Source organism: Oxyura jamaicensis, chromosome 2 (assembly GCF_011077185.1).
Source record: "Oxyura jamaicensis isolate SHBP4307 breed ruddy duck chromosome 2, BPBGC_Ojam_1.0, whole genome shotgun sequence".
NCBI lineage: Eukaryota > Metazoa > Chordata > Aves > Anseriformes > Anatidae > Oxyura > Oxyura jamaicensis.
Genome location: NC_048894.1, coordinates 94,841,311 through 94,863,599, shown reverse-complemented (window position 1 = coordinate 94,863,599; position 22,289 = coordinate 94,841,311). Strand labels below are relative to the sequence as shown.

General features: G+C 39.0%; 2 protein-coding genes and 1 long non-coding RNA gene across 4 annotated transcripts in view; 2 read left to right on the top strand and 1 right to left on the bottom strand.

The window, feature by feature from the left end:
* Positions 1-3,024: 3,024 nt before the first annotated feature.
* ABITRAM (actin binding transcription modulator) lies at positions 3,025-6,369 on the top strand. 2 transcript variants are annotated; one of them, XM_035319787.1, is made up of 6 exons: positions 3,025-3,125; positions 3,211-3,262; positions 4,919-5,048; positions 5,799-5,875; positions 5,951-6,020; positions 6,089-6,369. In XM_035319787.1, the coding sequence occupies exons 1-6, from the start codon at positions 3,062-3,064 to the stop codon at positions 6,215-6,217; spliced, it is 522 nt and encodes a 173-aa protein (XP_035175678.1). In that variant the 5' UTR covers positions 3,025-3,061; the 3' UTR covers positions 6,218-6,369. The 2 variants fall into 2 exon arrangements, with proteins under 2 accessions (XP_035175678.1, XP_035175677.1); XM_035319786.1 differs by lacking the exons at positions 3,025-3,125; positions 3,211-3,262 and adding an exon at positions 3,754-4,032.
* Positions 6,361-22,289, bottom strand: part of CTNNAL1 (catenin alpha like 1) — a 56,918-nt gene continuing 40,989 nt past the window's right edge. The window contains exons 12-19 of the mRNA XM_035319781.1: positions 16,871-16,908; positions 12,718-12,768; positions 12,471-12,625; positions 10,913-10,961; positions 10,097-10,153; positions 9,839-9,958; positions 7,683-7,766; positions 6,361-7,598 (exon numbers count right to left, since the gene is read on the bottom strand). Of these exons, the coding sequence (XP_035175672.1) occupies positions 7,437-7,598; positions 7,683-7,766; positions 9,839-9,958; positions 10,097-10,153; positions 10,913-10,961; positions 12,471-12,625; positions 12,718-12,768; positions 16,871-16,908 (716 nt within the window). The 3' untranslated portion in view covers positions 6,361-7,436. The remainder of the gene's footprint in view (positions 7,599-7,682; positions 7,767-9,838; positions 9,959-10,096; positions 10,154-10,912; positions 10,962-12,470; positions 12,626-12,717; positions 12,769-16,870; positions 16,909-22,289) is intronic.
* LOC118163274 lies at positions 8,032-16,007 on the top strand. The gene is made up of 3 exons (XR_004748958.1): positions 8,032-8,042; positions 11,428-11,434; positions 15,846-16,007. It is a non-coding gene; the product is annotated as an uncharacterized LOC118163274 (long non-coding RNA).

Genomic DNA, 22,289 nt, shown 5'->3' with positions numbered 1-22,289 from the left:
CAAGTCCAAATAGTCTGGCATATGTTGCTCTGTCACAGAGTAGCATTGGCTTTCATTTTATCACACCAGAAATAAATGCTTGGAAGGAATTGAAAGATTTTTATTTTAACTAGTTGAGAGATGGGGCCCGCGGGAGTTTCTGCAGGCAGTGGACTATTAGCTTTTCTTCTTCCTTAAGTCTTTACTCAGGTTAACAAGACAAATTCATTTAAACTTCTTTCCATGGTGGTAAAATACTGCTTTATCGGTGTTCTCTGAGCAAGCTGAAATAATCAGCATAAATCTGTTAAGGTTTTAATGCCAGTGTCAGAGCTCATATTAAGAATTTACATAAGAATAGATTTTTTTTGAGTTCTCTCTGGTGAAATGTTACCAATTGTTTTTTATGTAGAATAAGCAATGTCTTGAACTTCATTTCTGTGCTTTCTTTAAAGGTCAAATGATACCAATCTCTCCATAATAGTAGAAAATTATGGAAGGAAAAAAAAAATAGTGTGCTCCAGTAAAACATCTGTGGCAACGAAACTGTGAGCGACCAAATAAAGCTCACTTCTGTCCTGCAAGAGATTACGTCTTAAGGCTGGCAGATGTCTGCTGGCAATTCCCTTGTGTTTCTCTTGGGAAGCAGTGTGAGTGGAGCAGGAGCCAGCAGAGCTCCCTGTCGTTCTTTAGACTGCTTGATCCACATCCCAGGACCTCAGCCTCAAAGGAAACTCTCACTCCTTGCATCCTCCTGTATTCAGTACTTGGCCAATGCATTTGAGACAGGATTTGTCTTGTTTTCTTTTGAGTCAGGAGGTAGAGAAGGGCAGCCTTTCTGCAGCTTTTCTTCAAGCTGAGGCATCCTGAGCGGAGTGCTCAGATGTGGTGGGGTCTTCCCAGCTCCCCCAAATTTTCATGTGTATGAACCTGGTTTGTTTTGTTTTGTTTTGTTTTTTCGGTTTGGTCAGCAGTTGTTTGGAGAGAATAGACGTGTTTTAGAGCTCTCCATTCCATCTCTGACAAGAATACTAACAAAATACAGGTACATTCTTTCATCAAGCACTCCCCATTTTGTTTTTCTTTTCTACTGTTTTCTGTTCTATACTCTTGTGTTCTGGTTAGGCCTCTGTACTTTCCTCAGAAGCACACCTCTAAAGAAACAGCAGCTGCATTCTGCCAGCAGGAATGCTGCAGCTCGTGGTGCAGAGGAGTCATGCCACAGTACAATAGTCACCTGCTATGTCGTTGTAGCATCTCCTTGGTCGGCTGTTCTGTGCTGCCTCCGTCTTTTACAGCAGTCCTATGCCAGTGTTTCTAGGATTGAATTAGGAGTAGCTGTATGGTAGAAATGGTACATCCCACCCATTGCTTCCCTTTCTTTCCTTGCTCACTAAGGAGAAAGTAACTTTGATGTTTTTCAAACAATCTGAATTCTAGACTTTGTCATAGCTGAACAATAAAGGCCAGCTGCTGATCGTCTTCTTCACTACCCCTACTGCTTTAGTGCCATCAGCTCTGGCTCATGGAGATCTGGTCAGTTTCTGGCACGTGCACATCGCTGCTTTCTTCCTCAGAAAAACAAGTACATGAGTTTAAAACAACACCCCTATGCACCTCCCCATACCTAAACTGAAGTTGTTCATACCTTGACTCGTGTTTTCTCCTCTAATGCCCTTCCATCTGCATGGTCCCAGTCATGGGACAGAGGTCTCAGAACATGGCAGCTCTTTCTGCTCTGGAAGTCTCTTTCTGATCTTTATTGCAGTTGATGTGTCCTCTTTGAAGCTGCTTCCCGGGAGTTCTTGGCTGGCTTGCAATGTCATAAATTGATGTTAAAATACCTGCATATTAAATGTGCTGCTAATATAGCAACATGAAAAGTAAATCCCCATGTGGAGCATGGGGGAAGAAGAGTTAGGTAAGCTGGCCACGGGCATTTCAGACTGGCTCACTGCTCCGGTACTTTAGTCTTTGGTGAGACGTTGAGCAAACCGAGGGCTGAAACTTGCTGCAGGTTTGTGCCAGTGAGGTGACAAAAGCGGCTTAGCTTTCTGTCGTCAGCCTGTAGTGGAAGTAGACCTCCTACGTCTTAACTGTTCTTGCGCTGAAATTTCTCAGTTTGGCAAATGAATGGGGCTGAGCCTCTAAGAGCATTTTGTTACACATGTACATTTCTGCAGCAGCTTGGGGTGATGTGCATGACAAGTGTGACTGATCAATCGTAGCACCTTTCTGTCTGTCCCTTTGTGTGCTACCTATGGTACAGACCTTGATTTTATGTGCAGCTCTTGTGTCTCTGCTAGGCTGGTGTATACAGAACAGGCAAATAAGGGTGGGTTCCAAGTGATATTCTTCGTAATGTATTTATTTGTCTCATGTTTTTGGCCTGGGTTTGTATATAAAAACTGTCATGTGAAGTTCCTGTGCGCGGGGAAAGTTAAAATCAGCCCGTGGCAGTGCTCGTAGAGTGCGAGGCTTGTGGGGCTCAGAGCCGGGCCATGTCTCTGCTGCCCAAAGCAGGTCTTGCAAAGGGCACAGGACTGGATTTATTTAAAATTCATTCAAGGCTAAAATGCAGGAGTGCTTCTTCTGCTGTGCCTGAACGTAGGGTCATGTGTAGTTAAAACTTCTGTGAAAAGCTGGTTTGCTCTGCTTGCCACAGAGGGGCTGAAAAATTGTTTTCATGAAGTGTGTTTCTACTTCAAATCATGGTTTTAATGCATATGATTATTGTTACAGACTCTGTTGTATTGCTGTGTGCTAAAAAGAATAAACCACTGAACAAGATGCTGTTTTCTCGATCTTTTCATAGGGAATGGTGTGGGTTGGAAGGGTCCATAAAGATCGTGTAGTTCCAGCCCCCTGCCACGGGCTGGGCCACTTCCCACCAGACCAGGCTGCGCAAACCCCCGTCCAGCCTGGCCTTGAGCACCTCCAGGGCTGTGGCAGCCCCAGCCCCTCCGTGCAGCCCGCGCCTCGCCCCCTCACGCTGCGGGCTTTCCCCCGCTCCGCTCCCGCCCTGCCCTGCCCTGCTTTCGGGGCGGGGCCGCCCCCACGCCTGCGCCCGGCGGGCGGCGAGATGGCGGCGGGGCGGGCGGGCGGCGGCGGCGCGGCGCGGTACTTCACCCGCTGGTACAAGCCAGGTGCGGGGCGGCCGGGGAGGGAGGGATGCAGGGAAGGGCCCGGGGCAGCGTGCCCGCGGCCTCACCCGTTTGTGGCCTTTTACAGACGTGAAGGGGCGGCCGTGCGAGGACTTCTGCGTGCTGCAGCACTCCAACAGGCGAGTGGCGGCGGACCCCGGGCTCCCCGTAAGCAGCAGCAGGCGGCCGTGGGGGCCCGGCTTTCCCGGAGGCACCCCGCGTCCTGCCCCTGCGCCGCTCTTCGGTCTCTGCTCCCGCAGGAGCACCAGGTGTGGGCGCCCTGCTCTGCCCGCCGTGTTCACATTTCACGTCTTTTGGGGCCAGGGGAGGTGGAGACGTGTCTTGTGCCCAGCGCATTGTGCTGTTGTTACAAGCTCAAACTAACAGCAAGAGCTTGACACCAGCTAAACCAGCCCTCGGGTGGAGCTGTCAGGACTTCTCTGCTGCCTTTTGGTCACTTTCTGCTTCTCTGGTAACTGAAACCTGAACACCTGGGAATAAATGACAGGTATGGCAGCAGCAGCAACAAGGGGGATGCTGACCTTTTCTACAGTACCTCTGGCTGGGTGCTCGGTAAAATATCTGCTTTGCCCTTATAATGTGTGGGGCCGTGGCTCGGTTTGGTGCTTCTTAGCATCACAAAAATCCTTTCCGAATTGCACTGCGAGCTCTCAGCTCTCATGGCTAGGTGCCAGCTCCCAGATCCTCCTCCTCTTCGCAGGCAGCCGGGGTCAAGAGGAAGCGGCTTTTCTGGTTCCTCTGAGCTCTGTAAAGCTTCCCGGTACCGCCGGGGCCGTTGCCCGTGTTCACCGGGATCCGGCTCCCTCTTGTGGGAGCTGCTCGCCCAGACCCTGCAGAGCTTCGGCGCTGCAGCGGCGTCGGAGTGCCAGCTGTGGGCTTTGTGCATTAAGTGCGGGTCTAAAGCAGGGGTGAAGTTGGGGCTCAGCTCTGCAGCTGGGTTGCTCTAAGTGCCCCCGGTTTTGTGCTAAGAATTCCTCCGGCTTTAGAAAAAGATGGGATGCGAGCAGCAGGTAAGCTAAAGCCCAGCTCCCAGGGTGGACCACTGACAGCCCCCAGCTTCACCTTTGGCTAGTCTGAGAACTGTTGCCTTCTGCTACAGCATCGTCCTTCAAAAGCAAACCGTGCTTTACTTCATCTTGAAGCAGCTACTGCAGCAGTCCCAACACAAGTAAATTAAATATGCTCATGTGGAGTGCAGCGCTGGATAAAAGCTCTGGTTCTGTGTAATTAACAAGTTTACTGTTGGTTTTTTTTGGTGACAGCCTAGTGTCTCAAAATGAAGCATCTTCTCTGTGGGTAGCTTTAGGTCAGAGTTCAATTTCCATTCAGTTCAGTACAGCTCACTTCAAGTAAGATGCCCTGAAGAAAGTGTGTTCAATTTGGTCCACTAGCTGATATTTTTCTAAGTAGGAAACTAAATTTCTGTCTTATCCACAGGCAATAATTACTGTAACTTCTTCATCATTAACTCAGGTAAATAGCTTTTTAGGTTACCCTGCTCAACCCCCGTGCTGCCGTTGAGCCCACTGGGTGCCTGTTTAGTGACCCAACTGCAGTAAGGTGAACTATCACCTGAACTTTCCTCCTAAACTACAACAAGAACTAAACTATCCAACAATGTCTTGCTAGCATTTCAGACTAGAAGCCCAAGTGAAGTCCCGGTCTCAGTTTTAAATCCCACTAGTACTGGCAGAGAAGGTGGTGGAGCTTGCTTAGAGTACATAAGGGCATGGCTTTTCACAACTACAGCATAATAATTACAACTCTTGTTGCAGAATCTGTGTCATCACCTTGGCAGAAGCTCACCCTCTTCTTCAAACTGGAAAAACAATTAAAAGTGTTAATTACCAAATCAGTCCCAACTGTAGCAGACTTCAGAATAAGGTCTCTGGGAAGTCAAAAAGGGTATGTCTTTTTAATTTGGTTAGCTTTCATTTTAGTCTCTCAAACTGCCTGAAACTTTCTGTCCTTTGTAAAAGTGAAACTTAGCAAGTTACCTTTTGTATTTAATTTTAAGCCCCTCCCTAGTTAAATAATTCAGACTTGAGAGATAGTGTCCCAGCCAGGGTATTATGGTGATCCCGCAGCTCTGGTCATTTCCAGTGTTGCTCAAACCAATGTTAACAGTTTCTTTTAAATCATTTTGTTGTAATATATAGAGGGACTTAAACATGCCTTAACAGAATTTAAAAAAAAAAAAAAAAAACACTTTTCACCAAAATGCCAAGGATTTGGGAACTACTGTTTTTGTCAAACAGACCTGGATAGCAGATGGTCTAGTTCAGTTTTTCCTGGTGGGTTTTCAAATGTGTAGTTAAAACTGCTTATGCTAAAGTTAACTAAGCTATTTTTTTTCTCCTTTTTTTGCTTATTCTAATCTCATTAAACTAAACTACACCTCTGTTACTCCACAAGAACCAGTTACGAGTAAATTTGTAAGCTTTTGCAGGCTTCTGTTCCCTTTGTGCACACAGTTGTCATCTCTTCAGTAGGAAAGCATAAATATGTAACTTGCAATGACCCATAACTGTCCCACTTCTTGGCTTTGTTCTGAAGCTTACAAACTTGTTATGTTGCTGATAATACCTTAGAAGACCTGCGTAATTAAAAGTGGGTGTGTATATATATATGTTGTTGTTTTCTTTTCAAATGCAGGGAGCTCAGTTTTTAACAGAACTTGCCCCACTGTGCAGGATATCCTCAACAGATGGAGAAGAGTACACTATTTATAGGTAAGGATGTTTTCTTCTTCCCCCCACCCAACCTAACCTACCGTGCACGCTTACTGAATTTAACGGCTTTTACAGTTGTATACGAGGGCGACTGATAGAAGTGAATGAAAACATTCTTAGCAATCCAGCTATTTTGCAAGAAAAGGTAAGAAACTTTCTTGCTTTTTACTTTCTAACCTTTATTTTACTACTAACTTCAATCTTGTTTTTTAGCCATCAACTGAGGGATACATTGCAGTGGTTCTACCCAAATTTGAAGAGAGCAAGAGTATAACTCAGGGACTTCTGACGCAGGAGGAGTACGAGGAAGTTTTGTTGAAACGTCATAATAATTCTGCATGAAATTAATTATATAGGCATCATCTGTATTTGATATTTAATAAGTTTCTTGTACACTGTAACTTTCATAGGATTGAAAGGCCTGTGCATCTGTTTTTAAACGTGGAACTTAAAACACTGGTTTCACACAAGAATAAAACAGTCCATTTTGTATAAGAAAATCTGCCTTTTTTTTTTTCCTCAATTCTAGTGCTACTACAAGCTTTTAAATAAGCACAGATTGATATTTTGGAGAATATTTGCGTTCCACAGGCTTCTTTGCTTCTGCTTACTGCAAGCATAATACAGAAGAATCACATAATTTAGTTGTCATGTAATTTAGCTGAACTAATACAACATGGAGTTTGACAGAGGTGAACTTAAAAGAAAATGCAGCCGGAGCCTGTATACAAAGAGCAGATAAACTTGAAAACAAGTATTTCACACCTGGCTATGTTTTCCTAGCATCCTGAAGTCAAATAATGCCCTTTCTACGGAAGTTTGTAATAATCAGTATTTATTTACTTCAATTTTAAATGCTATAAAGTCTACATAATACTTCAGTGGTTCCACATGCAATTCAAATTCTGCTCAACAAATTTTAATCAGAAAGGAAGCAACAACAGCTATCTACAAATAAAGATAGTAAAAGAAAATGGTATCGAGACAGGACTACTAATGAGTTAGAAGTATAATTTGGAAAAAATGAATCATGCCAACAAAATTAAGATTCATTGTTGAGCAGGAGTATTTTTTCCTAGTACTATACTTCATTGCAGGTATAACTCAAAACTAAGGTAACATTTCAGTGCTTTAGGCCACAGCCTTTCAGACTACATTCCTGATTGGGCTTTTCAAATTCATAGACTGAAGCAGGCCAGAGATGAGTTTACAGACTTCAGCAGTAGTGTTACATATAGCATATTGAGCACAAGGTTCTTTACGTGAAATGTCTATTAGCAGCATCTTTGGGCTGGAACATCCATTAAGACATTCAGAAGCATTAACTACAAAACCAGTATCGATAGCGAGCGCAGGAAATTCATTCACATTATAAAAATATATAACGATTACACTAGTTGGTGCTGTAATTGTTAGGTAATGGGACATCTATTAGATGTGACAAAGGTCAACGGTTTTAATTCAAATTAACCTGGTTTGACTTTCCACAAATGAAAGCAAAATTGAAACTTCAGCAAAGTGTTATTCTCTGGTGGAGTTCCTGCATTTCTAAGTGCTATAGTTACTTGCTCTCTAAAAATGTCATGTTTGTTACATGATTTTCCAAAGATTTGATGCCAAATGTCTCAGCTCTCCTTTCTGTAGCGTGTGCATTTGTGCCGGTTCGTATTCTGTCTTCTTTCCATGGTGGAGCAGGTTTAAGATAGCCATTTCCTGCTTTATTCTGTATAAAATGAAGATTTATTAAAAAACAAACAAACAAAAAGCAAACAAGAAAAAACTAAAATACTGCAGATGAATCAAGTACCTTTCTCATTAATTTGCTGCAAAGTGGAAGAAGTTGACACAACAGAGTCATCACGTTCCTTGTTTTCTGAATGCATGCATCAACCTAAACAAGATAAGTACAGTAGAATAAAACCACTGATTACTTTTGTCAGGCAACTATTTAGTACATGAGATGATCATCTATTTTGAGCTTGAATGGATATTTGTCCTTCATAAATATCTAATCAGAAAGTTCTGCCTAGCTGTTTTGAATTTCTCTAGTGTTGATGAAGCAACAGCATCCCTTCTGTTAAAGGAAGACTTGGGCTGGGAAACAGAAGAGAGCAATACACAGCTCGGGAGAAGGAACTAAAAATAATATAGTATTAGAGTAATATGTGTTTCACTATTTTTCTTTATTATTTTTTTTTTTTTTATTTTGGTCAACGTCCTGTCAGCAAGATTTAAAAAGCAGTGTGTCATGTAAGCCTTACCTTGATATGAGTTACACTAAAGGTTAACTAAGTCTTGAAGGATTTGAATTTAAGCTTTACGCTCAGTACAGGTCACAAGTTGGGGAAGCTCAGAAACATTGATTTGATAGCCTTTCAGCACTACATAGCTATGAAGAGACTGGAGTTCCCATTTAGTTTAGCTAGAGTGTATAAAACAAACCAAGCAGTAGCCCTCAGGTGCTGACTTTGGATAGTTTAGCCCCTTTCAGAACTCAGCTGTCCCTCCCACAAAACTGAAATATCTCTTATATAGCTAATTGAAAACAAACACTGAGGTGCACAGAAAAACAGATCTTACTGCTGCTGCTTTACAAGCCTGACCTCCATTCACCACTTAGGTTTGTAGATCTACTTATGGTAACAATGCAGAAACTTTTATGGCAGCTATGTATAAGTTTACATATAGCAAAATGGGTAATAGCAGAATAAAGTAGGCAGTATAGGGTAGCCTCTCTGCCTTCTGAGAAGCAAGCATGTACTTCACGAATAGAGTCTTTGGGGTTTGGAATTTATGTTTATGTAAAGCATCAATAACAAGAGAATAACAATAATTATTATGGTGGCAATACAAATTGCCTTTGTTAATGCTTTGAGCACTTCTTAGCGAGCTACACTTAACTGCACGTCATATAAATAAAGTTCTGTGGCTTACAATAAGATAAATACCATCTCATATTATTCAGCTGAGAATTCTCAGTTTAACGATGATAAAATTCCAGTACCTCTATTTATGTAGTGGGTAAAAGTTGAGGGAGATGTTGACAAGTTCCTTGAAAAATGTTATCAGCAGTAAAAACAATGTAGTGGAAGTCTGTGGACAACTTTCCTTTTTTTTTTTTTTGACAACATCATTGTCTTAGGAATCTGTAAACTCTTTACTAACAGTGAAATCCAAAACCCAAATGGTAGTTTTGCTATTTTTAACGATAATAATAATAAAAAGTCTTATTTATTGTACTGATTATTATACTCTATAAGGTGATAAGTTACTGGTGGGGAAACCGTTCCTTAAGACATTAATATTAATGACAAATCTGGGCCAGTTAGACAAAATTTGGATATCCATGTTCCCTTAAGAAAATAGTCATATAAGCCTGGGAGTAATACTGTTCAAACTATCCACCTGCAGGCTTCCATACATGCTGGGTGCCAGTGTATCATGTTTTGCCTCCTTTCAAACTCTCAGCATGAATGAAGGGGTCAGGATAAACTTTACTGAAGCCCTGTTCTGCTACTTGGGGGAAGAAGAAAGTCCAGAAAACAGTTGCACCTGTGGTGTAGAACATCTTTTCCTAATACAAGGTATTGCAGTAAATGGTTTCAGTTACAGCAACCAGTGAGACAGTAGACAAAACATTTTCATCAAGAGGAACAGTTCTTACTGTTCTTCCTCTATACTTTCCACATCAGCTTCTCACACCATGTTAAGTGCAAAATAGTTTACTTCAAGTTGAAGTAAATTCCTCTTCTGTAAGGAACAGCAACAATGATATATTGCACAGCAAAAAAATTCTTCCGAAACATAAGATTTTGTACTTAATTTTTATGGACCTCTGTCTGTCAAAGAAATTCAGCTCTCATTAGCTGTTTCATGTGTTATCGGGAGCACAAATTAGTAAGATACTGTATTTCAAAACAAGTTAGGTTTTATTTTCAGGAATGTATATAATTTTTACTTTACCTTTGTAAATATGGCACTTTTACCCTGAACAGAAGCTTTTGCTGTTATTTGGAGCTGCTTGCACATAGGGACAAGTTTTTCAGCTTCCAGAAGAAGCAAAGGTTTGTCATCATCGTGTACCTGAAATATGTTTTAGGAAGACAAAACCACTCTGTTAGAGATTCCAATATTAAGTTAATGGAGAAGACAAAACAACCAGCATTTAAGTTGTGTAACTGAAGTCATAAGCTGAATGGCTTTTCAGCTGTCATACATCACCTGATCAGAAAAGGCTTGAAAAGCTGAAGCAAGCTTCATGCCCTCTGTTGCAAAAATCTGAAAGTGGAAAAAGCACATAAAAAAACAGTGAGGCAAATGAACCGCCACCCTTTATTCCTTTTGTTTTAATAAATAGTGCACTCTAAAAGGGTAACAGGAAATATTTGTGTGAGATGCATACATTTATAATTAACAAGTTTGCAGTGACTTCTGAAGTAAAAACCTACACTAATGCATTGCCATTCTCCCACATAAGCCAAGTTTAAAGTTTTTCCCTCTACATATATTAAAAATAATAATAATAATAATAATTGTAGCAGCTCAGTGAATTTTTGTGGGTAGATGACACCCTGCCACGTTTGCTTACTGCCCTAACACAGGTAACCAGCCTCCTGTTAAACATCCATACCTTAGAAACGTCACACTACACACCCTCATTTGGTTCCTTGTCTTCTGTTTATATTATTCATAATTTTGCATCTTCTTCCTTTCCCAATAGAATACTGCTACTCAGATTAGGATGAAGTATCTGTTACCACTATCAGGGACTAAACTAAGTGGCACACTGAAGAATACTATTGCACTGAAGGCCACTGTTTCCCATTCCTAACTGGAATCTCAGTTTAAGTAATGTCTTAAACTCCCACCAGAACACTGGAACGTTAGCTTTCAGGAAGTAGCAGAGTTATGCTGTTTAAGAACGGCAGTTGCCAATTCCTGATACTCTGTACTCATGTATAACAAGTCAAAGAGTTAAAGTTGCATTTTGTTCTTCGTTCAGAATCCCTAACTCCCAGTTCATTATAAATGTATTACCTCTGCTTGATGAAATAAATCTTGAGTAGTTTTCAGAAGTCCTTCTCCTCTGTAGAAACAATGAAAACAGAATATATGCCATGTATAGACTGCAGAATATTTTGCTGGCTGCCTGTACAATTTATACTCTGTCTCTCTCACACACACCAGGTGTGGGGAGAACGGGGGACACATCTGTAATACCAAAAGGCAGGATGTGATCCCTAAATCTTTATCAGATGGTTTGTACCTGTCCTCTTGATACATCTCTTAATCTATTCTCTTAACATTCTTCATGTAACTATAAATAAATACTTGGCATCATAAACAAACAGAGCACCTCTGCCAAGGTATTTAAAAAGCAATAGTCAAAGTTCTTTCATTAATACAAACCTGCATTCTGCAGTAGCAATGTTTTCAGTAGCTAGCGTTCTAACATTTTCCTTCCCTTCTATTTGAAAAGAAGTGTACACTGATACAGTCTTTGAAGCGTAGACTCTAGAAAGGAGTCTTATTTCATTTATCAGCTAGAAAAGAGGTTGTGTGCTCCCCTCCCCTGTGCCAGTAACTAAGCCTCTGTTCTTTTCTAGAGTGAAGTATTTCTGCAAAAACACAGAAGGACCTGAAAATTGCAAGAATGAAAAAGGGCATGCTAAAATCTTATCACACACAGAATATATTTAACTATTGAAAGTAGAAAATCTACCAGTAAAGATGGTGAAGTACTAATACTCAGTGTCTCATAGCTAAGAAAAGGGACTAAGCGGTATTTGAATGGTGACAGCATGATGCTTAAAAACAAACACACGAGGGCGCAGAATGAATAGCAGACCAGATGCAATTAAGCCGTAAAGCTAGGTAACACCCGAAGAGCTTTTGAAAAAAAAAAAAAAGTTACTGCTTAAAATGTTTTACCTATCCATTAAAGCACAAGCCCTCTATCCCAGAAAGTCTTAGGTCTTCCACTTATGTAAGCATTAGCACCACTGAACTCTAAAATTCCACTCTTTTGGAAGATGCTTCACAGAATTTATTACAGGAGCCCCATTTCACAGTATTATATAAATACTTCAGTGACTAGAGCACGGTTGGGAAATTAGACAGAAGTTGTTCAGTCCTCATCATCCGAGCAAGGACAGAAATCTGGGTCTCTGTCATACTGAATATTATTTGACTACTAGGTGAGATTAATCTCTAAATTTTCAGCAAAAAAATCTGAATTATTCAAAGAGGCTGACATTGTGCAGGCAAATTTAAAAATTCCCTTCAGTACAGCAAAGATCAGTAACTCTGATCTGCTGTAAAATACCTGTGCATTATTTCCCTTAGTTTTGAAAATATTTAAGGTCATCCATCTTAAAATATTTCCCTAAAAAAACGATCTTTAATTAGTTGTTATGCAACAGAACAGATATTTAGCATTTAGTTAGAATAATTTATAAAATATAAGGATAGAAATTAAAGCTCCTTTCTGACTGTCCCCTGATACTTATACTCTGAAAATAAATTTGTCTTATTTCTTATAAATGCTTATAATTCTCTTCTCCCCATTGAAATATACTGCATGCAGCATAATTACCTGGTAAATAAATACATGGAATAAGCCATACTTGACATGCCTTGCCCATGTTGCACAATCTCATTCTCCTGATCCTCCCATTTCTCTGTCTCAGAGTCCACATCAGATGTGAGTAGGTGCAGTTCTAATCCAAGTTTTGCAATTTTTGCCTGTTCCTATAAATGGTGACAATATTCATAACACATGAAAATACATTATTCAGACACGAGGATTTTTTTAATATATTTTTAAAATGGTGGTGTCTTACCTCAGTATCTAGTTTGACTGGCTTTAGTGCTTTCAGATTTGCATTATGCTTCTGTTTCAAACAAAAAATAACATTTATTAAATAAAAAGAACTGGTAATATTTTTTACAAACAAATCAAAAAGAGATGGCTGTATACTCAGACTGTGCAGGAAAGTTCCAGCAGTTCAGACAAGCTTCTCAATAGAAGCTGAGAATCTGTTCCGATTCGACTGTTCTTCTGAAATGGCAAGTGCAGACAGGGTCTGTGCCTGCAGACACAGTAAAGTTTCAAGGAGAAGACCTTTTCCACAGTTCTCAGACTCATGTCTCTTCTCCACTTCCTTACACCGTACCATCTTTTCCCCTTATCCTCAAAATCCTGAGTAGTAGATACTGCTAAATAGTCATAATCAAGTACAACTGTGCTGATTTTCCCTACAAATATGACACTGCTGTGACGGTGACTTGGTACTAACTGAACCAACTTCCAAGCTGATCTAGGGTACCACCCACGTAAATGCTGGCATGACAACGTAGTTGATCATTCTGTCATTCTGTGTCAGTTTGCTGAAGTAGATGGAAACAAATATTGAAATTCTGAACTTTTTTTTCTTCCCTTCTTCTATTTAAGCCACAAACTACCTAAAATATGTTTGACTGCAAGCCAAATATTGTCTCAGATTAAACAATAATTAGTGGTACTGATGTGAGTGGAATACTTGGTAAGACAGAGCTTGCAAACTTGCTTACTGTACAGATGTACACAGTAATACATGATTTGTTGCAAATCAATTTGCATGTAGAAGAGCAGTAGCTTCAGGCTTTAACTTCACATGCTAATATCATCTGTCACTGTGCAAAGACAGCAGAAACTAAAAAATAAGGGAGCAAGAGTCCACACTGAGAAACTGCACTGAAGTGCAGGGAAATGAAAAGAACAAAGTTGATGTAGCTTGGAGAGGTGTCAGCCACTAGAGGAGGTTGGATGACAAGGAGTGCAGGATTGAGAACCTTGCCTGAGGATCTAAAAAGACATGCTATTAATTAGCAGGAATACTCAGGCAAATTAAGCTAAGGAATCCCTGCCGGAGGGTGAAGAGGGGGAGCACTATTCATTATGAATAGCATCATAAATAAGCTCCAGGTGTGGTCTCCATCTCTGACTTGAGGAATCTGAGCAAAAATAAAACAGTACTATTAACTTCCGACTGCAATTTGCTGCTCAGAGTTTAGCTGTCATGTTATTTCTCTTTCCCTTCCCCAAATTTTTAAACATTCTGGATCTTATCAATGTCTACCCAGATTACACACTGTAATTCTGCCTAAGTATTAGAGATAGGACAAGATGATCTCACAGCAGAATATTTAGAAAAAAAAAAAAAAGTTTGAATTGATGCTCTTAATTGTCATTTAATTTTAACTACACTGTGTATACTGCTGTTCGAGAAATACTAGTTTTAAGGCAAAGTGTTAAAAGAAGAAATAAATACAAAGCCAGACTAGATTTCTATTTACATACAAGCTTTGGGCTACAAGATAGGGCAAAAATTTAAGCTGTTGAGTGAAGGGTATTCAAGAAAACCAGCACATATTTCTTTATCCACAAATAACTGAAGAAAACTCGAAGTGTTTGTCAACTTTGTAGTTTTCTCCATTCTAGTGTTCACTTGCACTATTTGAATAGGAAAAATGGTAAAAATAAGTAAATAAATAAGAATCACATGAGCAGTTACCACTCAACATTTAAAACATGATTTGACATCTAATACTGCAGAGAAAAATACAGCTGTGCATTAAGCGCACATGTGAATCATCACCATTGCTCTGTCCTCAGCTAGGACACCATGGTCTAGGATGCCACTCACATCAACAGGCAGCACTGTTGCAATTAAAGGTGGAACAAAAACGTAAACTAATTAGATCTATAGGAACAGTGTGGCTTTGTGGAGGGACAGCTTTGGCCACGGACAGCAGACCAGCTCCCAGAAGCCTATGCACCTTGCAAAATTCAAAAGACAAAGTTTCAGAAGAGAGCAAAGTAGAACTGTTTTAATCTTGGGAAGACTTTTTTTTAAAAAAAAAAAAAAAAAAACTATTTTTAAAAGGCATATGAACCAATATTTGGGAATATCACTTAAAACATTTTTTCAGATGTTGGCTGAAGCTCAGAAGCTATGTAGCTTAGTCAAACCAGAACAAACTGACAGGGACAAAAACCCGACCAGGTCACCAAACCAGTCTGTTTTCCAGTGCCTGTATTTAGTGCCACAGCTGTGAAATTCACCTGTAGCAGGTGGGCTCTGCTCCTGTGCTTGGCATAATTCTTGCTCTGGCTTGCGAGGCACAGCAGGCCTCAATGCTATTACTCCTTGAACTGGACAGCTTGTTAGCAATGGGGCCCCAGGAGAGCTTGTTCCCGTGAAATCTCTCATGGGCAGTAATGAAAGAACCTGAGCTTGACTACAAATCTATCACTTTATCTAATAAATACTGAGCTTCATCTCTTTCTTCTCCATAACCAAAGAAGTCATCTTGACACAGTTTCTCTTATCTATGGAGTGCGGTGAAGCCTGACTTCTCGCTTCACTCCTTTAATGCCTGTTGTTTATATGATAGAGGCCTCTGATGGTCAGGGTTCCCTCTGATCACATCAGGGCCCTGTGGTGTGACTAACAGGGACACACCAACTGTTAAGGGAGGAGGGGGTGCACAACCTGATGCCTACACAAATTGGCCTGAATTCTGGAAAGTTACTGACCAAGTGACAATAGCCTTGCAATCTACAAACAGCAATCCCAAACAAGAGCTCTTTGGGCTCTCCAGGGACCACAGCAGGCTGTACCCTCAGTCTCTCTCAGCACTGGGATGCCTCTCAGGGTACCCTGAGGAGAAGTGCACCTCCTGAGAGCTGACTCCTCAAGGAACAAACTCATCCGCAGTCAAATGCTGAGCAGGGAGAAGGGCAAGTAATTCACTCTAGGGAGGTTATTTTGAAAGCATACAACTGGATTTAGAAACACTGATCCCCCTTAGGACCCTGAAAGTAAGCCTCCAGTGAATCTTGCCATTCACAAATCTTTAACTAAGCCATTGTTCCTATTGTAGCAAATTTCTTTAGATCGTTGTTAATTGACTAGTACTTGATCAGTATCTAAGTACTAATAAAAATCACATAATCTAACTTAATCTACTCTAAAGGTATGTAACAAATCCTTAACTGCTGCTACATTACAGTTGCCTAAATCTAATTCCATGACATCATCCATGCTCACCCAGCCTACAATTATATTCTATTTAAATCTGCAGTTTGGATTTATAATCTATGACCCTTTGTCTTACCCCTTTTTCATTAAGAGTCAGAAGTATAATACTGTGTTTCAAGTCAAAGAATTGCAGAACAGAAGACATGGAGACAGGTGATTATTTCACACCCAAATTCTTCAACACTACAGGTTAAGGAGAGAAAGGAACAACCCAGAGCTTACTGTACCTTCCAAGATCATTCTTCCCCTTCCTCCTCCCAGTGAAAAGATTCAGTATGCAAGAAGGAAGTTAAATGACTGATTACAAGGTTTAGGTGGTTTTCTAACATAGAAATGCTTTCAGAAAAGGTAATATCAATTATTCAGGTAAGGGTATTAATTACAGCACAACCAAACCTGGACATTTGGTATTGCCATTTTTTTTTTTTTCTGCATTATAGATCTTTAAGATCAAGATCAAATAGGTAAACAAGAACCCATTACTTGAAGAACCTATGATATATTTACCAAGTCCAGGTCTTCAAAATAGGTTAATTCAGAGAACAATACCAAAACAAAGTCAGAGTACCAAGACTTATTTCACAGTACGTTGAATATATTCTTACTATTTTAATAGTGACCAGGCATTTATTATTCCACAGTATGTTGTACAAAATGTCACATTAAAAAACAGGAATTAAAGGTCACCTACAAATTTAGTGATCAAAACACATTGACTAGTTACCCTAGTTTTGAGTATGTTTGTTATGCAGTTAGTAAATGTACGAAGTTTGATATTTTACTGACAGTCATCCAGTCAAGATGCATGTTACCAAGATATTGCTGTATCCTCATTAAATGCAGTACAGAAAGAAGTCAATTAGTTAATAGAGTGTATAATGTATATAAAACAGTCTCAAGAGCAACTTACCCCTGGTCTGGGCAGTGACAAGTAGACACGCTTCTCTCCTAGGAAGAACACACATTTATACCAAAATTTGTATGCAGATTTTAATTGTCATACTACATGCCTTACTTAATTCTTCCTCAAGTTGCAGTACTACATATGAAAGCAAATTACTTACCTGTAATTTGAATATTGCAGAAGAATACCACTCTATCTCATGCTTTCAGAGAAAGACAAGCTAAGGACTTCTGTTTAGATTTTAGCTCTCAGTAATTGGCACCTAAGTATCTGAACAGCTTTATTCCTTAAGATTTCTAGTCCCCAGCATGCAATCCCAAGTAAGAAATTCTCTCCAGTGACTAGCACCTATCCACTACATGCACTCATGTTGTTGATAAATACAGAACATACCATGGTAGTTACATGTAAGGCTTTTTATGGCTTTGGATGGTATAAAATTTGGAGTAGGCGAAGCCAAGAGTGAGAGAGATACAAAAGCTGTAGAGTTTTTGCTGATTTTTTTTTTAAAGTAACAACAATAAAACCCCCATGTTGTACTGTACTATATGAATCCCGTGTGCTCTGTATTTTATGAAGAAAAAAGTTCTGTACCATTTTACACACTTACTAAATTATTACTTATATCCCCAGGACTCTCAGTTATTCCAAGTCCAAGCAAAACAAATTGGGGAAAAAAATAAAAATCAGGTATTAACTGAAAGTGGATAAGAAGAATTTATTGGCAGGTGGAAATAAAGCCAGGGCTAATAGCCTACTATAGAGCTCCAGTTACCAGACAATGTAAATATCAATAAAGACTTACATTTATTACAACAGATTCAGGAGAGGAAAGTCTGCTAAATAAGAATGAGTAAATACATAAAATCATCAGAGTTAGTGAAAAATAGATGCCTCCTGAAGAAACAAAGGGCTGAGATGATGGATGTCGGTAACATGTTTGCATGGAGATAATGCACCCAGACAAACAACAGGCAAGAAACAAAAAAACCCCTATCATTGTTATTTACTCCTCTTGTATCTGCTTCTAAAGAAATTCCACTCTGAGTGTTCAGAGAACAACTCTGTTATGCATTTATGATTTTTTTGACAGGATGCTCTTTATCTCCTGACATCACAGAAAGATCAAGAGCTCCATGTTTAGGCAACGGACTTTTAAATAACAAATTGCAGCAAATTGACAAGTATCCCACAACCCACTTGATAAGTATGGGAAAGCGAATTCTTCTCTTTTGTGATCACCTCTCTCTTCGCTATCCAGTTTCACAAAACAGTAAACTATCGGGGCATAAGTTGCCTAACTATTTTTCTAAGAATGCAGAGTTATTTAGGTATTAGTTGCCTACACATGCATCCAAGCACACCATATTGCTAAATAAAGACTGACAAAAGTTATGCGAACCACTTTACCACACCCCCTGTCAAAACATCAGCTAAACAGGATGCAAGAAATCATATAAGAAGTACCAAGAACAAAAACTAAATGCTATAGCATAAAAAAAATCTCCTTAACACTATGTAAAAACATGTTGCATCCTGTTAAAATGAAAGAGTTCAAAAGCCCATGGATGGAAAAGAAATACATGCTGAGAAGACAAACGCAAAAGAGGTGAGCATTCAGAATTATGCCAACTGAACTGGAAGAAGTGGTAAACAGATACAGTAATAATTGAAAAAATGTATTTGCTAATCTACCAATTCCCATTATTTGGCTTTGGAAGGTTGAATTACTTACCATATTCAGAAAGAAGAAGGATCTGCCTATTACTCAGAATGTTAATTAAAACCCACCCCCACTCTGAGTGGACCCACAGATATCATTCCTTTCAGAAGCACAGATCAACTCAAGCCAGAGATAATCCTCTTTCATCAGAAAATACATCTACAACTGTATAAGCACAGAATTTATATTTGATTTCATTAGCAGAATACATGCTTTTTCAGGTATTTGATTTTCATACTTTGGAAGTCAGATCTAGGCTAAAATACTAAATGGCTTTCTGCTATATTATGATCTTCCTTTCACTTATTACAGTCTGCCTTTGTTTTTCCTAATGGGCTTTCCTGTAATGTGGTTTTCTGGTTTTCTTTCCTTTTTTTTTTTTTTTTTTTAATTCATTTTATTTCAACCTCTTTACCTTGCAATCTTCCACTTTCTAGTGTTCTTGTGTTTCTAGTAGTTCTAGCCTTGTGTTTCTAGTAGTTCTAGTAGTAGTTGTTTTTCCTTCCAAATTTTTGAAATTTTAACTTCTACATCTTTCTTTTGACCTCACGTCTTACCTGTGAATAGGATAGCTACGTCCCTACTTCACCTGTCTATTCTTAGAACTCTAATTTCTAAATTCTAAAATTAGGATCTGTATCCCTTATTCATCAACTATGGCCTTCCCAAATCCTAATGGTCATTTAACTCCTCTCAAATCAAGTGAGCAAAACAAAAGGAGGGCAGAAGAGTAAGTTATCACATATATCATTCTCACATTTATAGCCAGCTTACAAGGAAACAATCAGGGGATTGTTTGTATTCTTCTTCAGCACATCGAAACTAAAATTTAAAAGGGGTAATCACTGACTGGAACACTGGCTGACACCCAACAGATTGGATGCTTTCTTTCAGTGATTGACCTCAAAGAGCAAAATCCTGAAATTTAAGTATATAGCTTGAACTAGGTATTGCCAGCTTTCTGCATAGTCATTGGAGAAAAAACAGTCACGTCCACTGGCTGAGCCAAATCACTCGTTTTTTTGTGATCCTCCCTGTAGAGGTGCCCATCACTCAGGCTGCCCTTGGCTCAGACTAGGTAAGGCTAACACTATGCAGAACAGGTCTCCTCACCGTTCTAGGATTAGCAAAGGAGGTCCAGCTCTACCTTACTTGACAGTTCTGCACAGCATAGAGAGATTTTCAGAATGTACTTGAAAGTGCAGTGCTCCCCCCTCCCTACCCCCAAAACGTGTCCACTTCTATTTTGGCATTTTTGGTGCAATTCCATTTCAACTGAATAAAAACATGGCTTCATTTCCAACCTAAACTTTGCTCTCTATCCATACAAATTTTGAACCTCATTATCAGAAATACCTAGTTTGCTGGTATGAAAGAAACCCTGGATAAGGAGTTATGCAATTGCTTGTTAAAAAAACAAAAATTTAAACAATGAGAATCTCCCGTAATCATAAAAATGCTTATTTTATTAGATGTGTCCAGCACATTTAGTCACCATTCAGTTTCTTGCCTCTTATGCTGTATTCTGTACTCTCTTACAAAGCCAAACATTTACATTAGTGGTACAAAAATACAAGTTTTTAAACGAAGGAGAAAAAAATATGTATATACACCTTCTTACTGTAATTCTATCTTTTGTTAACACACAATCACAATTCTACTAGGAATAAAGCACTTGTTACATTGTCGTTTAAAATAAAAGTACTTTTTACCATCCTGAACATTAAGACAAATAGCATGAGTTACAAGAAGAGTAAGTAAATTCTTATAAAATATTGTGAAACTCCATTGCGTTTGGAGCAAAAATGGCATTCACAAAACTTTTATAATCTCTTAGCAAACAAATATTTTAGTCTAATTTATTAATCGGGTTATCTGTAGTGTTTTCTAGAAGAAAAAAAAAAATGTTGAAAGTGGTGAGGTAACTTTAGGGTATTTTTTGAAAGCAAAGAGGTGAGGGCAATTTGGGTGGGACTTTTATTCTTTCAAGGCTCACCCTGAAGTCCAACAACAGAAAACAAGCAAAGAAAAAAAAAATTGTGCACAACACATAGAAAAACTGTAGAAAACCCGTGGATATAGGAGACCAAAATTAATTCCAAGGAGATAACTGACACCATGCAGATTCATGGAGAGAAATCCCTTACTAGGCTGGGCCATGCAACAAGCAAAACAGAGACAAGATTTCTTAAGTATCTTTTTGGCAATACAAGACCCAATGCACCTAAGGAAATACAAAGTATACAAGGTATGCTTATTATCTTACCAAAGGTGATATCAGAATGCTTTATGCTGAAGGAAAGGCTGGGGAAACAAGAAACACTAACTGACACAGACTCATCTGCCTATGCCAACCAGGAAAAAGAGAGTCTTCACTGCACTCAGGCCCACATACCCTATACACTTTGCCATGCTCAGCAACACCTACCCATCCTCTTCTGTCTCCTACAAGCAACAATGTTAGGGACGCTTTGTGAAATGATGCTTTAACAAAATTGGAAAATATCCATTTATGGAAAATGTCTATTATCTGCTGACAACATCCACAAGAGAAGAGAAAGTTACTAACTAAAGGAGATGCTGGGAATATGCTGTAACACTTCAAGAACTATTTGTTTTGAGAGCCAAGTGCATGCTTTGCTGTGGCTGCATGGTTCTTGTACTACTATTTTTAATTACATTAATATTTATACGTATAGATATGCACACATATAGATATAGAAAGGTTATCACTCAACTCTGCTAGACCATTGCATGAATATGAAAAAAATCAACTGCATAATCAGTCCTGCAAATTTCAAATTTATTGCAATACTTTAATAGAGTAATACTGGATTCTTAATTGCATTATATAAAATTTAATGCTATGTTTAGAGAAAGTTAGTAGGTCCTTGGCTCTCAAAACAAACGAAAAAAGACACTTAAAGGCCCACTAATAGGATCTCTGATCTAATAGATTGCTACACATATTTATATAGCATTCCAGACTAAGGTGGAAGAACAAGTAAGATAACAACCACATATTTCTCACATTCCTAAGAATGTGTGCTACCCACAATTATTGTAAACCCACTCAGAATTTCACTATGTTTTTCTTTTACAAATCTTCAGGCAAAGACACACATTCATCTAGCAACCAACAGCAACAATTTAAGCTATCACTGCCCTGTGGTTGCTTGTTTACTGTTCTCACAACAAAATTGGCAGAAAAGAAGTACTTGCATGAAAACTCAAGTAAGGAAATTAAACTCCCAAAATTAATAATGAAAAAATAGTCTCATGATAATAGAAAGACGAAGTACTATATCATTGATAAAGTGTCATTTAACCTGAATAAGAAGTTACTTTTTTCTGTATCTTAGGTACAAAAAATTGAAGTCCCTGTATTTAACTAAATCAGAACTTGTTAACCTGAGTGATATTCTTAGAAATACAAGACATTCAGTATTATGATATATTACATTCTATCTGTATGCAGTTATACTTTAAAGACTGAAACAAACACACAGCTGCAAGAAGTACAATGTCAGGCTGCAATAAACACAATCTGAAAAAAAAATTACGTTGAATAAAAAATTAGAAAAAAAAAACCCTTTTTTTTTTTTAAGATAGCCTATGCTGAAAGTAAACACAGTTCTGTCTGGTACAATTCCAGTGTTCTCTTCTACATGTTGTACAAATACCAATAAACTTACCAACCAA